General features: G+C 42.6%; 1 protein-coding gene across 1 annotated transcript in view; it reads left to right on the forward strand.

Moving 5' to 3' along the window:
* The window catches only part of LOC139762327 (transient-receptor-potential-like protein), a 30,709-nt gene continuing 13,382 nt past the window's right edge, over window positions 1-17,327 (forward strand). Inside the window, exons 1-14 of the mRNA XM_071686977.1 lie at window positions 1-633; window positions 6,072-6,228; window positions 6,590-6,685; window positions 9,096-9,286; window positions 9,446-9,599; window positions 10,007-10,177; window positions 11,132-11,366; window positions 12,019-12,292; window positions 12,537-12,668; window positions 13,358-13,491; window positions 14,259-14,379; window positions 14,871-15,066; window positions 15,389-15,577; window positions 16,555-16,738. Of these exons, the coding sequence (XP_071543078.1) occupies window positions 422-633; window positions 6,072-6,228; window positions 6,590-6,685; window positions 9,096-9,286; window positions 9,446-9,599; window positions 10,007-10,177; window positions 11,132-11,366; window positions 12,019-12,292; window positions 12,537-12,668; window positions 13,358-13,491; window positions 14,259-14,379; window positions 14,871-15,066; window positions 15,389-15,577; window positions 16,555-16,738 (2,446 nt within the window). The 5' untranslated portion in view covers window positions 1-421. The remainder of the gene's footprint in view (window positions 634-6,071; window positions 6,229-6,589; window positions 6,686-9,095; window positions 9,287-9,445; window positions 9,600-10,006; window positions 10,178-11,131; window positions 11,367-12,018; window positions 12,293-12,536; window positions 12,669-13,357; window positions 13,492-14,258; window positions 14,380-14,870; window positions 15,067-15,388; window positions 15,578-16,554; window positions 16,739-17,327) is intronic.

Below are 17,327 nucleotides of genomic sequence, written 5' to 3' on the forward strand. Positions count from 1 at the left end.
TTGTCATCGCCATCACGTCTTGGTTGTCACACCACACAGCTGAAATCTTGCAGAGGCAGTCATTACCGCTGCAGCTTATCCTCTGGTGGCATCACATGATGAACTTCAGTAAATAGTTTGATATGACACAGAGGGAACTGATCGCGTGTGATATCTCTGCAGCAACGTAAACATTAAACCAACTGGTCCTGTACTTCGTGAGACCTCAACCAGTTCATGCAATAAGCTGGATTAAGCAGTTACTTTCTGGTCATTCTTGTGAAATTGTGTCGGAGTCTACACTAACCTGGACCATAATCCTATGTAGATCTTAACACTTTTCGTCTTGATGATTGTTCCTCGTTAATCATTCCATTCATTTCAACACTACGTGACTCTCAGGAAAACTTCCACACAGCTTGAGACAGTGCCAGGCGTCAAGATGGGGTTAGACAGAAGAAAGAAGTCGGACTCTAACGTTAACCTGATGACGGCAGATACTCCGCAGGATGAGTCCGATTCTCCTGCCATACTGGCCAGGATTCAACAGGACCTTGATGATCTGGATAAAGAGGAAGTGGAGCAGATCCTCAACAAGGAGGAGAAACGCTTCTTGCTTTACGTGGAACGTGGAGACGTCGCCTCGGTCAAGCAGTAAGTACGACAAGCGGATGTTCGATCTGTAAGATATATAATGATCAAATGGGCAACGTGTGGCTCTACTTGTCTGATAACTGGGGACACTCATGCCTTCATTATCTAGTCACCAAAAGTGCGTAGTTTAGAGGTTAAGTGCTTCACTAGTTTTTTCGGGATTGTTTCCTATAATTGCAAGAAAATAAAATTTCGTTCAAAGAATTTATTTCTTTAAACCTCCAAAGCGAAGCGTCTGACGGCAGGTAAGGTGAAACGCATGTGATTCGTTTGTTCTTAACTGTGAATACGAATGTTTTTCTTGAGTCTATCACAGTTCGATAAGGATATAGAAAAAAAAAGAAACGAGAAAATCCTGGGCAGGAGAAAACTAATTTTTATAGAGGTATGCGAACAAGTTTCTAAGGTCAGAGACCAGGGGACTTGAGTAATGCCCTTTTAAAACACCCTGAAAACATGATTATCTTGATCAAAAGTAACTGCTGAGTTGATCAGTCATTTCCATCACCAGAAGAAAGGTCCTTAGAATGAACTCAGTGGATGTGACCACCCTAATCTCTATAGACACACCCTATTTTTATTGCACACGAGAGTCGGATCTCAGCGTAAGAATTGCTCATACAGAGGAAAAATAAAAGTAGGTAGCACTGACAAGAGAGGTTAAAGGTCACTGTGTCTACCAGGCGACTCGACATAATCAAGATCGTAACAGTAGCACAATCATGTAACCCGGTTCCCACAGAGCCCCAAGGCCCAGACAGAAACAAAAGTAGATCATCGTTATATATGTTTATTGACGGCACCTTCCCTTATCCCTCTCTTATGTACCCATAAAAATAAGCATCTTAGCGAAGATGCTACTGGGCCAGGACTTGGTTTATTGTTTTCCACGGCCTGCGATACCCTACCCAAAAAGAAAAGAAAAAATACTTTCAGGAAAGAAAAGAGAATTGTGCTGATGAACTTAACAAGCAAGGAATGAAATCTAAACTGAACTTCTTGCGATCGAATTTAGCTACATATTAAAAGAAATCACTGTTACGTACATGTAGCGAGCAGCCAGTGACTCAGCGAGTATCGAGTAACACAAGCCTCGTAATTCTGATTGGAGGTTTACGCTCAGATTTGGTTAACATGATGAGAAAGACTTGAGAAAAACTAGCCGCTTTATAGTTTCAACGCCTTTAATTTCATTCGCTTGAATCAATCACTGACAGCTTTAGCAACTAGCTCGAATACGCGCGCATTCGTTGCATAAACGCGTCTATCCTCACTTGCAACCATGTAATTAGAGGAAAAGTCGTATTGAAGCTTGGTGTTTTACCCACGACATTGCAACACAGATTAAGCAAAAGCCACACGGATGGTTAAATACTAAAACAAGTATAACTAATTGGAAAATTTTAGCAAGTAGAAGATATGGGGACTGCAGGAGGCAGGGTTAAAGCCAGAAGAATATTAAGGGGCCCGAGTAGAGTAGTTTCTTGTATTGGGAATGTTATAACTTGCAAGTAAGCATATAGTACACATATCACTCGAGCTACTATATCGGGGAAGGCTACCAATTCTTGACAACCTCCCGTCAGACCCTCCATCACACCTCCCTTGGGGAAAAGATGCCAATTATGGGTACTCTTGTAAGATTGTTTAGCTAGTAAGGAGCAAATTATCATACTGTAAGAATAATGTACGTAAATTAGGGCGTAAAATCATCTGCGGCATGTATCATGAGTATAGCTGTAAGTTAATTGTAAATTAAATTGTTAAAGTTATAGAGCACACGAGATCGCCCAAAGCAGGTCCCATATAAGATTAGGCCTGGTAGAAAATTAATTTACGCTGCTTAGATAAAAACATACAGTGAGACAGTATCTAATAATGACACAAAGAGTATGCATCGAGCATGGAAAATCGAAGGGGTAAATTAGTAAACTGCTTAGTTAAAGAAAGTGTATTAACACTACTGGGTACCTAGCACTCCTCAGCACATGGTCTTGTACTGTTTATGGGCAATTCCCCTACAGCGTCGCAGACAAGCACTTACACGCCCTCATCATCGCCAAGGTCCTGTTCCCTTAACCCGGTGAGTGAAGGGTACATACATTCGTGATAATCCCGGTTAGTCATGCCTTCCACAGTGGCTGCAGTTGTGTTTACAGTGGTTCATTCCCTGTATGGGTAACGAGCCAGTAATATGTATGTCTACAGGGTCTTTTAAACAGGGTCCCAGCTGGGGAGAGTCTTACTTGTGTGACGACCGATCCTGTGGGCATCGCCAAAGACGTACTTAGGGCGTGGTTGACCCAGTAGGCGCGGTATGTTACTGCTTGAAACGCTAGCAAGGATTGACATGACGTAGAGGACGAGGGTCCAGTGCTAGGCCACGGACACGCTTACGCCCAGAGATCTGGCGGCAGCCTATTACTCAAAATCCAGAGCTAAGGACATGTTACCAATTGATGCTCAATTAAGTGAACTTTTAGTACGAGACCTGAGGCGAAGCCACCTGTCAGTATTATGCTGTGCGGCTGAAATTACAGTATATTGTTTGTTTGACATGTCAAACGGTTAAGGGAATAAACAAGAAGTCCCTTGCAATTGTGAACTAGGATGTTTAGTTACTATTAGCAGTTAAGATGCATGCTACTTTATTTCTGATGCTGTGAGTAGTAATAATGTTCGCGGACCCATGCATGATGACAGATTATGTTAGCAGTGTTGCAACCAATTCGATTTTGAGATGTTCCAGTGAATGTGTACATAGGCACATGTCACTGTCATATTATGTGGACTCATTTTATTTAGGTATTAAATGTAAGAAGGTTACAGGCCTTTCCTTCGCCTAAATAGTATGGGGTCTCCTGCATATATGCAAATAAAAACCACTGAAAACTTGTTCTGATTATTTGAACAGAAGTTGCTTCAGGTTATGGCTGATTAGGAACTGGAACCAACTCGAGTTGATTAGATAATAGATTTAAAGACTTATTCCACGAACTCTCTCGTGAAGATCGCCATAAACATGCGACGGTACATAGTCACAGTAGTGAAGTTCATTCCTAACACTCCAGGAAGCGATTTTTTTCAATGCAAAACGGATTCTTCCTATTGAAGGAGAAGCTATAAACTGTATGTTAAGGAGGTGTCAGGCAATGGAATAGGTAGTTGCTGAAAAGACCAGCCATGGGTTACGCTAACTTTTTACTGCATCTTTGGAATAAAAAACATTATTGGATCAGGCAGTGTGAGAAAACAAAATGTAACCTGACAGGTTTGATTCCCTTGAATTACTAATCTGATCTCGAACCGTTGATGGTTGCATCCTTTAGTTCATTCTAGTTATGATTTGTTTGTAAATCCTTAGCTGTACCTCACCACTTGACCAAGTCCCATATCTTGCGTAATCCCAGATGCAAACTTTTTAAAGGGCAGGGCAAAGCAGGTTTATCTACCAAGATCTCAGGTGATGTTTATGAATTCAACGCTGCTGGGTCAGAAGTAATAGGTTCTGTAACACTGCGTTCTACCTATAATATTCTGTTTGGGAGATACGGCCAGCCTTAAATATATGAGTACAGTTCCTCATATTCAGTGAAGCCAATAGCTTTAAATCTTTCAATTGATTCTGGTTACGTTTTATTTTTTCACGAGCAAACTCCATATAATTACCAGAGAGAGAGAGAGAGAGAGAGAGAGAGAGAGAGAGAGAGAGAGAGAGAGAATACTAGTTTGGACAAGAATGATGCATATTGAAGAACGAAAGCTACGACTTTTTGGCCGAGAACCCGAGAAAATAAATCAAACAGTTTGGAATGTCAACAGCACTAATGAAGTCGCTATCAGTTCAGAACTCCGTGAATTGATTTTAGTTATCGTTTAACGAGTGTGTGATAAGTGCTGCTTGAGAAATGACCTTTTTATACCATCAGTTGTAAGGTCATGAGTCTCAGGCAATCCGCAGAGCAGAAGATTTAAAACAAAAGTATATACATCAGTTACCTATTGTGTACTATATAGTACGGGGAGGGAGTTTTACACACGTAGGGTCCCAGTTTTTGAACTTGGGTATCATACAACTTATTACTCTTATATTTATTGTCACTGTATCCCATTCGTTCATGACTCTAGCACTATAAGAGTACCTTTTTACATTATTTTTTTCTAGCATGTTCCTCTCGGTTTCGTGTTATAAGGACACTGGTTTAAATGTTTGTCTTTCGAAATGGTAATTTGGTTTAGAAACTTAATATGTATTTTCTTCCATGGCCTGTAAATTCATGGCCTTTTAAATCTCAGTCACTCCTCTCTTAATTCTGGTACCATCTCTGTTGCCTTCTCTAAACTGTCTGTATTGGTTCTTTGTGCCTTTGCCACCGCGAAAAGAAAATTTGAGAGATATCCTAGGTTTAGAATAATATATTGTGAATAATTTGCTGTACTTAAGTGCGAATGTAATATTTTCAAGCAAGTAGTTTGTCTCTTCAGATCTCCTTAGGAGCAGTTCTGACAACCTATTAGGCACAGTTCCTTCTTGTACACAGATATTTGCAGTTTATTCCCCGTAAGATAACATTTGTATCGAATCCTTCCTTCACTTCGTCTACACTACAGCAAAATCAGGTTCGTTTCATTTACTTCGTTGTTCATATGCATATTATCAGTGTGATGATTACATCACTTGACACTCCTTATACACATCAATAGACTCATGTTAATTTTTTTTTCATAAACACTTTTAGACCCTACCAGCAAAGAGGTGTCGGAAGTTGATTGCCCTATTTAGCTCTCATACCCCAGACTCTGGCATCGAGATGTAAATTACGGTACACACACACACACACACACACACACACACACACACACACACACACACACACACACACACACACACATATATATATATATATATATATATATATATATATATATATATATATATATATATATATGCTGATAACCACGAGGAAAATGAAACACTACAGGTTCCCAAGTGTACTTTTGTGTAATGATCACATCGTCAGGGGAGATATAGGAATGAGATAGAAGACGTAGAACAGTCAGTTGATATACAAGGAACCCTTGTTTAGCAATGGCTTCCTAGCTACGTCTCTTCCTTGTATATCAGCTCAATGTTCTACGTCTTCTATCTCACTCCTGTATCTACCCTGATGATTTGATCATTACACGAAAGTGCTCTTGGGAAGTTATGTTTCATATTCCTCGTGACCTATATATATATATATATATATATATATATATATATATATATATATATATATATATATATATATATATATATATATATGGAACCGTAAAGTTTCTGTGTAGTTACTGCATCTTGTTGCTCGTATATGTTTATATTGATTAACGCTTTTAATGACTAGCTTATGAACTAGATTGCACATGCCCTTATTCCCGTCTTTTTCCCATCCCATCAGCATCATCAAGAAGGGCACGAAGGAGAACGATAAGAAGGCCGGCAGCTTCAACATCAACTGCGTCGACCCTCTGGGACGCTCAGCCCTCATTATCTCCATTGAGAATGAGAACCTGGATATGATCCAAATGCTGCTGGAGGAGTTGATAGAGCCCGGGGTAAGTCACTCGATGTCAAGTGATGTCTTGAGTGAATACCATTATGCAAACATCCACGTTACGGGCTCCGTTTGATGAGTGATCTAATTCATCTGTTGATACTGTCATGAAGAGTCGGCCAGTCAGCTGTGGCTTGACATTGGGCTACTTCTTATGGTTGATGATGAGATGATCTAGACGCCATATCCCCAAAAGACCAAGACATGACGTTACTACTGAAAATTAATCATACATTACTAACATATGTTTATTATCATATATGTTCCTTATATATATGCTCGGGCAAACAATAATTCCGCGTATGAATCCCACCTCTCATTTCCGACGCTTGTGAGATATCTTCCTCCTCCTCTCCCGTCAGGACGCGCTTCTTTACGCCATCTCAGAGGAGTACGTGGAGGGCGTGGAGACCTTGCTGTCTCACGAGGAGACAATCCACCAGCCTGGCCAACCTTACGTGAGTACCCCTTGTCCTGCTCTCCTCCTGAGACATGAAATGTTGAAAGTACCCGAAACATCGAGGACTGTAGACGGTCAAATGATCAGGGAGGTAAACAGGTGTCTGACTGACAGTAGATCCCGACTCCTATACGAAGCTGGCTGTGAAATTGTTCACTGTTGACGGTTTCAGTGTCAGGAACTGTATGTAACCTGTAAGAGAACTGACGCTCTTGTATTCACTCGCAGTGTTTGTACTGAAGTGGACAGTGTTTTACTAGGTTACGTTTGGGCTTTTCATTCATTCACAATGCTATCAAATATTGTCCAGTAATGCAAGGACAAATATTGTTCATTAAGAGGATTTTATTGGCATTATCCCAAGTCTTTACTACGTGCTTTGAATTTCATATCACTCAATGTTCTAAATCTATCATTCACTCCTGTATCTACCCTGATGATTTGCATCTACACAAACTTGAATTATGTTTACATTTCCCTCGTAACCTAGATTATATTAACATTCATCTAAAAAACTAGATTACTATTAACATTCCATTATAAAATAGATTATATTAACATTATTAAACAAATAGGATACTCGTAAATTTCATCTTAGTTACTATTTACATTCCATCGTAAAATGTTTATATGATTAACCATTTATGTACTAGTTATACTAGTTGCACTTCCCTTATATCCCGTCTTTTACTTCCCATCCCATACGACTCGATCAAGAACTCCACCCGAAAGAACGATATAGTAAGCCGGCACTCAACATACTGATACGTTACGACCCTCTGAGAACGCTAGATATTATCTACCATTGAAATGACAACACTGGATATAGTTACCAATTCCTCTTGACATTGATAGACCTAGGTTAAATCCTCGTATCGAACTGATTCTTAGTGAACACCATTATAAAACATCCACGTTAAGGGCTCCGTTGATGACGGACTAATTCATCTGTTGAACATGTCTATAACGACTAGATCCTAGTTCAACTTTGCCCTTGACATTAGGTACTTTCTTATCTTAGATGAGATTGATTAGACCATTCCCCAAAACAAACATAGATTACTATGATTAACCCATCATACTAACAAGTTTACTAGATATATGTTACCTTCATATATCACGAAACAATTAATCCGGTATAATCCCACTCTCATTTACGACGCTTGTGAGTAACCATTCCCATCCTACTACGACTAGTACAGGTACATTCCCATCTCAGAAGTAACTGAGGGCTTTGGTAACCTTCCGTCCTCAGAGGAACAATCCACCATCCTGCCACAACCTTACTGAGTATCCTTGTCCGCCTCCTCACAACATGACAAGTTAAAGTCCCAAAATCGAACTAGTAAGTAATCCATCTCAAATGATTCAGGAGGATCACTGGTTACAAAATACAAAAAAAGGTATTACATAAATCTAATTAACCATTCCCATCCTGTAACAAACTAGATTACTAGTTAACCATTCCCATCCTGTAACAAACTAGATTACTAGTTAACCATTCCCATCCTATAACAAACTAGATTACTAGTTAACCATTCCCATCCTATAACAAACTAGATTACTAGTTAACCATTTCCATCCTATAACAAACCAGATTACTAGTTAACCATTCCCATCTTATAACGAACTAGATTACTAGTTAACCATTCCCATCCTATAACAAACTAGATTACTAGTTAACCATTCCCATCCTATAACAAACTAGATTACTAGTTAACCATTCCCATCCTATAACGAACTAGATTACTAGTTAACCATTCCCATCCTATAACGAACTAGATTACTAGTTAACCATTCCCATCCTATAACAAACTAGATTACTAGTTAACCATTCCCATCCTATAACAAACTAGATTACTAGTTAACCATTCCCATCCTATAACAAACTAGATTACTAGTTAACCATTCCCATCTTATAACGAACTAGATTACTAGTTAACCATTCCCATCCTATAACAAACTAGATTACTAGTTAACCATTCCCATCCTACAACAAACTAGATTACTAGTTAACCATTCCCATCCTATAACAAACTAGATTACTAGTTAACCATTCCCATCCTATAACAAACTAGATTACTAGTTAACCATTCCCATCCTATAACGTACTAGATTACTAGTTAACCATTCCCATCCTATAACGAACTAGATTATTAGTTAACCATTGCCATCCTATAACGAACTAGATTACTAGTTAACCATTCCCATTCTATAACCAACAAGGTTAGAATGTCACAACCATACTCCTAGGCCATCGTTCCATGGGTTGCAGTATAGCACTCATGGGTTGTGCCCACCTACCTAACAACCACGAAGGTACTTTATTGCATGTTTTCCACTTGTGTTGAAAAATTAGCATTCGCTGGTTAAGGGGGGGATGATAACCCTCTTCCCGTTTTCTGTAGTCTTGGGAGAGGAGCAACGCAGAGCGCACCACCTTTACCCCAGACATCACGCCCCTCATCCTGGCCGCCCACAAGAACAACTATGAAATCCTTAAACTTCTGCTGGACCGAGGAGCTACGCTTCCCATGCCACACGACGTCAAGTGCGCCTGTGATGAGTGTCTGGAGGCCAGCGCTGAGGACTCCCTCAGGTAGGCACCTGTGTGTGTGTGTGTGTGTGTGTGTGTGTGTGTGTGTGTGTGTGTCTTTATGTTTTTTTCCTTCTGCCTGAAAATCATGGAAATAAAAGTTCTGGTGGAAATCACTAGTGTGAGAGGTAACTCTATGTCTTATGTTTCCCGATCATCCAGGCACTCGCATGCGCGGATCAACGCCTATCGCGCCCTCTCTTCGCCCTCGCTCATCTGCCTCTCCAGCAAGGACCCATTCCTCACGGCCTTCACCCTGAGTGAGGACCTGCGCAACCTGGCCATCATGGAGAACGAGTTCAGGGACGAGTACACTGTAAGTCATCCCTTTGAGCTATAAGTACCCAGGCTTGGAGGGAGGGGAGAATATATATATATATATATATATATATATATATATATATATATATATATATATATATATATATATATATATATATTATCCCTGGGGATAGGGGAGAAAGAATACTTCCCACGTATTCCCTGCGTGTCGTAGAAAGCGACTAAGACGGGTAGGAGCGGGGTGGACCCCCCACCTCCTAGTTTACTTTTCCAAAAGAAGGAACGTAGAAGGTGGCCAAGTGAGGATTTTCCCGCCTCTTAGGCTCTGTCCTCTGTTCTTGAGAGTTACCTCGCTAACGCGGGAAATGGCGAACATGTATGACATGAAATTCTTTCGCATACTTTTAGCCTCGTTATAATCGTCCATCCTCGGTGTTGCAGGCTCTGAGGAAACAGGTGCAGGAGTACTCGATGGCCCTGGTGGACGAGACGCGCACCACCACTGAGCTGGAGATCATCCTGAACTATGACCCCGAGGGCGAGCCCTATAAGAGGGGCGACTTCATGCACTTCGTCAGGCTCAAGGAGGCCGTCACCAACAACCAGAAGTCGGTGGGTGTTGTTACAGGGGTAGTGCTGCATGCCTTGGTGTTGGCAGGCTGTGGGTCGCACTGGTTATGGGGGATGTTGCCACAGGTACTCTATTGGGAGGCTTAATGTTGGCATGTGGTTGTGGTGGGAGTTGACAGGAACACTAGAGAGTGATGGTAGGGATTGTGGTAGATGCTAGCAGGGTGGGGCTCTCATAGACGAAGGTAGAGATTCGAGTAGGTGTTGGCGGGGAACTGTCCTGGATGTTGGTAGAGTGCTGTGATAATAGCAAAGGTCTGTGATTGTTGGCAGGGGGCTATGAGAGGTGTTGGCAAGGACGATAGTGTGTGGTTGGAGGATATTGTTTTGGATGTAGGGAGGGAGCCGTAGATGTTGTTGAGAAAGGGTTTACTTAGAGGTTGGCAGGGAACTGTGGTAGACGTTGACAATGGAATGAGTTCTATTACTTTCCAAAAGAAAGAACAGAGCAAGGAGCCAAGTAAGGATTTTTCTCTCTAAGGCTCTGCCATCTGTTCTTGACGCTAACTCGCTTACGCGGGAAATAGCGAGCACACACATACACTATATATATATATATATATATATATATATATATATATATATATGTGTGTGTGTGTGTGTGTGTGTGTGTGTATCTATGTGTGTGTGTGTGTGTGATTAGTTCTGTTTAAGCAGATGATCTAGTAATAGAATGATCAGTGCCATGGTTATTGGAAAGCTTAGGGCAGCACATCACTGCAGGTTCTGTGTTTTCATTGTCTGCAGCAGCTTGAGCGTGCCAAGGTTGTTAGCTGGCACAAAGATTACCTTGATATGAACCAGCAACTCATTTTTCAACCAGCTTCAAAGAGGAACAGCTTGGGTTTGCTGTGAGCTGGCTGATCTGACCAGTGATCGAAATCTGGCGGGCCAGCGATACTAACCACAGGTCCCTCTGTCCTGTCCCCGCAACAGTTCGTGGCCCACGCCAACGTGCAGCAGCTCCTGGCACGGGTGTGGTATGACGGGATGCCAGGCTTCAAGCGGCGAACTCTGTTACTACAACTGCTCGAGGTTATGAAGATCGGCTGTGCCTTCCCCGTGTACTGCTGCGCCTTCCTCTTCCTCCCGAAGTCCTCCTTCGGCGTCGCCATGAAGAAGCCCTTCATCAAGTTTATCGTCCACTCCGCCAGCTACTGCTTCTTTCTCTGTGAGTTGCTGATCCATCTCTCTTTTCTTTTTAACGTTTTCCTTTTCCCATATCTGAGTCACCTTTCCATGATCCTACTTATGCTTATATTTCCACAAATAATTTCCATGTCTTTCCTGGCCCTTCTTCGGCTCCTTTTCAGTCACTCTCCTGCTCTTACTACTACTGCCTTTTCCACTCTCAATGACCTGTCGGTGCCTTCCTGGTCCTGCTTCTGTTTCTCTTAGTCACTTGTCTACCTTCCCTGCTAAAGCGTTTTCCTCGGTCAGTCACCTGACTACCAACTGTTCCTGCCACTGCGTCTGCCTCCTGCCACTTGTCTTCTTTTTGAGTCACTTGTTCAGTCCCTTTGTATTCCTCATGTCTGTGAGTCGCTGAGCTTTCTTCAGTTGTAAACAATGTTTTCCTTCTCGAAACGACCTTTGGAAAACGAAACTTTGGTGCAGTGATGCGCTTTAAGAAATTTTGTTAGTTGGCTACCGTGCTGAGGATTCGATCGGCTTTGGAGTTGACTCCGAATGGGCCCGTGCTGATTCATGGTTAGGAACGCCAACTCGGTATGTGTGTGTGTGTGTGTGTGTGTGTGTGTGTGTGTGTGTGTGTGCTTCTATTCATTATATGCATGTATTCATCTCTCAGTCCCACCCCCCAGTGTTGTTGGTGATCGTATCGCTACGGATGGAGACGACGGTGATCGAGCTCTTCGGGACCGAGTGGATGCAAGAACAGCTGCATCAATACGAGCGGGAGTCGCGCGGCGGGTTTCCATCCATCGTCGAGTTCTTCATCGTCCTCTACATCTTTGGCTTCATTTGGGGTGAGATGATCGCTCTGTGGTCCGATGGTTTGCTTGAGTACATCAAGGACCTGTGGAACATAGTAGACTTTACCACCAACTTTTTCTACATGAACTGGATCTTCTTACGGTAAGTCGGCGGGTCAGGTGACGAACGTTCCTGAATATGGTCGCTGGGAACTTGTTTGTCGATTATACATGTTGACTGCTGAGTTTTTCTGGTTATTCAAACGAAAGAAATATAGCATTGAACACTATAGCTAATAAGAAACTTGAAATATATAAATTTACATTGAAATATATCCATCTAAACAATCTATACACACAAATGCAAAAGAAATCAACGCAAAACATTTTGTGACTCTCCGGGCCAGACTGACCGCTTGGTACCTGACGCAGCGGGAGGTGATGCACGGCAGAGACCCGTACTTCCCCCGTGAGATGTGGCCTGACTTCGACCCCATGCTCATCTCCGAAGGCATGTTCGGTGCGGGCAACATCTTAAGGTACAGTCATGGGGCAAGAAAAAGATTTGCTAACGTATTAAAGTCAGTTTCCCCCAAGGCAACTTCGTCAAGTACCGTCTCAAGGGACAAGAGTGTAGGTATTGGAAGCGTTTATATAGCAAATGATAATGTCAGATTTTGTATAAGCGGCATACGGTGTACTGTGAGAAAGTTCTCAACATCTTAATGTGCAGTCATAAGAGTTGTTTCTTCTCTGGAAATAACGCATGTAAAATGAGGGACTGTTCAGTTGAGGCAACAACTTAGCCACAGGCTGTGAGATGTTGTCTTAGCAACGTCTACAGGGGATGTTTAGTTTCAGCCACATCTAGAAAGAAAATGTGAATGAATTATATCTGTTGGCACATTAAGGTCTAATCTGGGGAGATGTTAAACGCTAAAGACGTATTAAGTTCAAACAGAGCAACAAGGACTGAAGACAGAACTTAGACTAAGGACATACCTGGAGTAAGGACAGAGTCTAGATTAAGGACAGAACATGTATAAAGGACAGAACTTGGAATAAGGACAGCACTTGGATTAAGGACACACCTTGGAGTAAGGAATAAGGATAGAACTGAAGATTAAGGACGGAACTTGGAGCAAGAACTAAACTTAGATTAAGGGCAGAACTTGGAGTAAAAAGTTAACGTGAACCACTAAAGTGGCCTTCTTTAACTTTCCCTTAGCTTCCTGAAGTTGGTGCACATCTTCAGCGTCAACCCACACATGGGGCCCTTACAGATCGCCCTCGGCAGGATGGTCATCGATATCATCAAGTTCTTCTTCATCTACACCCTCGTTCTCTTCGCTTTCGGTTGTGGTGAGTAGGTAAACGTTTGTGTCTACGGGTGATTACTGTTTAGGTCTTACGGAGAGAGAGTTTTACACTAGTGTTGCCTCATCTCTTAACCCTGTGTAGTAAATACCCTGTCTTATGTATGTCCATTAGGTATACACCAAAAACCTTTTCCTCCCTATTAATTCTGGCAACACCTCTCTTCAACCTTCCTTATTTGTAGGCCACGAAGTTGTTGCTTTCTCTTTATTCTATAGGTATTATTTTGGCCATTGTTCTCATTAGTTGTCTGCATGCGTCCCCGTCTCAAGCTTTGAACCTGCATCATGCGTTTGGCTGCTGCATCCCACAGTTTCTGTGTGAAAACCGGCCATATTAGGGTCAGGTCAAAGGCAAGGCCATCAAACCTACGGCTCATACTGTCGTGCTCAAGAGTCATACAGTCGTGCTCAAGGGACTGATAATGTACAAATAGTAGTAGGTCAGTGGAAATATAAATTTCCAGTGTTATATTGAGATGCACTCTGTATCACTATAATATTCCTTTATGTCCACGGGGAAATAACACACGATAAGTTCCCAAGTGCCCTTTCGTGTAATGATCACATCATCAGGGAAGATACAAGAAAGAAACATAACACTCAGTTGATATACAATGAAGAGACGTAGCTAGGACGCCATTTGGTATAATATATATTTCCAAAGTTGTAGAGTGGGACACACCCTACTCTACGCTGCATAATTGTATTAGAAAAACTAAATAAAGTGTTCCAACTGCCCCCATCCTGCAGGTCTGAACCAGCTGCTGTGGTACTACTCTGATATGGATATGAACAAGTGCTATTCCCTCCCGGGTGGCTACAAGAACCCCGCTGAGGGCACCTCCTGCGACATCTGGCGTAGGTTCTCGAAGTGAGTAGGCTGCTTGGGGAAAGGGAGACACGGGATCGCACAATTTGTCGTTATCTTCTTCTTGTATGACTCCAGCATTTTTTTTGTTGTTGTTGATTGGTTAGTTGGGCTTTAAGGTCCAGCAACTGCCAAAGTCATTAAGACCAAGCTATAGCCACCATCAGAAAATCTTTAACACTTTCTTTAGATGTGAAGGAAACTTCTAAAGCCACATACACTCTCATTGTATATTTATGGACCGTAATTTTTCTTCTTATTTCATAATATGAAAAAAAGATTCACAATTTGTGTTTATATTCATAATGCATATGGTGTATTTACATACAGGTTGGCTGTTCGAATGGCGTATCTTTCCATTTCGTGCTTGTCATTTCTTATTCTTGATTGTTAATTATTACTTCCACAATATAGAGACATTCCATTTGTTTTGAAATAACTCTATATAATTTTTGTTCCACTGTGGCCTGACGATGCTCCTCCGATACCTTCAGTTTGTTCGAGACGTCTCAGTCACTCTTCTGGGCTTCATTCGGAATGATCGACCTCGGAGTGTTCGAGCTGACGGGTATCAAGTCATACACCAGGTTCTGGAGTATGCTCATGTTCGGCTCTTACAACGTCATCAATGTGATCGTCCTCCTCAACCTCCTCATTGCCATGATGTCCAACTCGTATGCCATCATCTGTGTGAGTGTGTCCACTGCCTCTCTTCGTTTTAGAGACATAAGATTTGAATTTGCGATTCAGTGACACTAGTTGTTCAACCACACTTCCTGGTCAGGTACCAGACTTGATGGTGCACGCAGGCGCGTCCCTACGTTGGTTGGGTGTCACTTCTAAGTTCATTTCTCAGCCACAGTTTGATTTAATCCAGTCATTAATTTCATATACAGATCCACATTAACATCAGCATTTCACCAGAAGTAGGTTGGTCTGGCCTACATTTCACGCCTCAGAGGCGAACTTCATAATTGCTAGTTGTGTATGTTATTGTTTATCTCCGCCACAGTCCAAGTGTGATATGGAGTGGAAATTCGCGCGGTCGAAGCTGTGGATGAGCTACTTCGAGGAGGGACGAGAGATGCCTTCGCCTTTCAACCTCATGCCCAATTTCGGTGCAGTCTTCACCCCGCGCCAGAAACCATCCCGTGAATCCTTCAGGAAGCGGCAGGACAACTTGCGTGAGACTCAGTACCAGGTAGGGCCTCTCTTTAGCGTCTTTACTAGGAGCTCCTAAAGACCAAGGCGTTCGAAACATGTTTTACTTTGACAAATAACGATTCATGAAACCTAAAGTAGTTTAGTCATTGTACGGTAGAGGATGTGTGAACTAGGTGTTTGCTTTAAAGAATTTGTGTGAGTAAATACTTGGAGAAGAAGAGAGCCTTTTATCTGGCATTTATGGAACTGGAGAAAGCGTATATGTTTGGCTTGTGGAAGGTATTGCAGATTCATGTTATAGAAGGATAGCTACCTAATGCGATGTGTTCAAGTAGGAAGGGAAGAGGGTGATTGTTACATGGTGAAGTTGGGTTTGCGTCATGTGTGTGTGTATTTGATGTCACCATGTCACTTCAGTCTGTTTATACTCGTGACGTTAAAGTAGGTTAATACGAGGTTGTTGGAGCAAAGTGCAGGGCTGCAGTATGTTGGGAGTCGGGTAGCCCAGAATGCGAGTCATTTACTGTTTGCAGATGACACGGCCCTGGCAGCACACTCCAGGAGCTGGTGTCAAGAGTTTTGGAGAGTGTGTGAAATGAGGAAGCTGAGAGTTAACGTGAACAAAAATAAGATAATGAAATATGATAGGGGGATGGTTTAAGTGTAAGACTGAATGGTAAAGACATGAGGAAGAGGAATGTTGTAAATACTTGGGAGTGGATGTAGGGGCTGAAGTGCGTCATGGTGTGGAAGAGGAGGCTAAGGTCTTGGGTGCGTAAGGAGCGTGTGAAAGCGGACATTATTGTGTGTTTATAAGGACAAAGATGGGTACGTGTGAAATTATAGTAATCCCTGTAGTGTTATTTGGATATGAGTCTTGGACCCTGAATGCAAAGGAAAGGAGGAGGGTATGTAGGGCAGGATGCATAGAGTTGTCTTGGGCAAATTGTGTTAGGTAAAGTGCGTGGATCAAGCAGGTTGTAAAGAGTGCGTGTTTATATGTCTGTGCCGCAGGGCGTAATGAGGAACCTGGTGCGGCGGTACGTGACCAAGGAGCAGCGCAAGACGGAGGAGCGACACATCACCGAGGACGATATCAACGAGGTCAAGCAGGACATCAACTCCTTCAAGTACGAACTGCTGAACATCCTCAAGCTGAACAACTGGAACACCGGAACAGCTCACCACAAGACTGATGGTGAGTATGTAACTTGTGCTGGGGGCTGTTGTGGGGGAGGGTGGCTCCTGCGGTGTTGTTGATTGTGGGAGGTTCTTGTGTTGGTGGTTGTGGGTGGCTCTTGCTATGGTGGTGTTGGTGGAAGGCTCTTGCTGTGGTGGAAGGCTCATGCTATAGTAGTGTTGGTGGACGGCTCTTGCTGTGGTGGTGTTGGTGGACGGCCCTTGCCGTGGTGGTGTTGTTGGATGGCTTTTGCTGTGGTTGTGTTAGTGTTGGTGGATGGGTTTTGCAATGGTGGTGGTGGATGGCCTGTGCTGTGGTGGTAGTGGATAGCTCTTGCTGTGTTTTTCCCCCTTGCTCTGGAGGCATGTTTCTACTGTGTGGTAGTTAGTTGATGATACTCTTACTTTGATGCTGTGTCGTTGCGGTTAGCCGAGACTGTGGTATTCATCTTTGCTGTGGGGCTGAATCCTCTGTGCAGTCGTGTGTGGCTCGGTCCGTGGTTTTGCTGTGTGCTGTGAACCTGCTCTGGTTTCTTCCGCGACGTGTGTTTAATTACTAATTTGTACAATACAGGGAGGAAGTTCTGCCCTCGTGGGGCCCCATTTCT

This window comes from Panulirus ornatus, chromosome 43, assembly GCF_036320965.1.
Source record: "Panulirus ornatus isolate Po-2019 chromosome 43, ASM3632096v1, whole genome shotgun sequence".
In the NCBI taxonomy this organism is placed as follows: domain Eukaryota; kingdom Metazoa; phylum Arthropoda; class Malacostraca; order Decapoda; family Palinuridae; genus Panulirus; species Panulirus ornatus.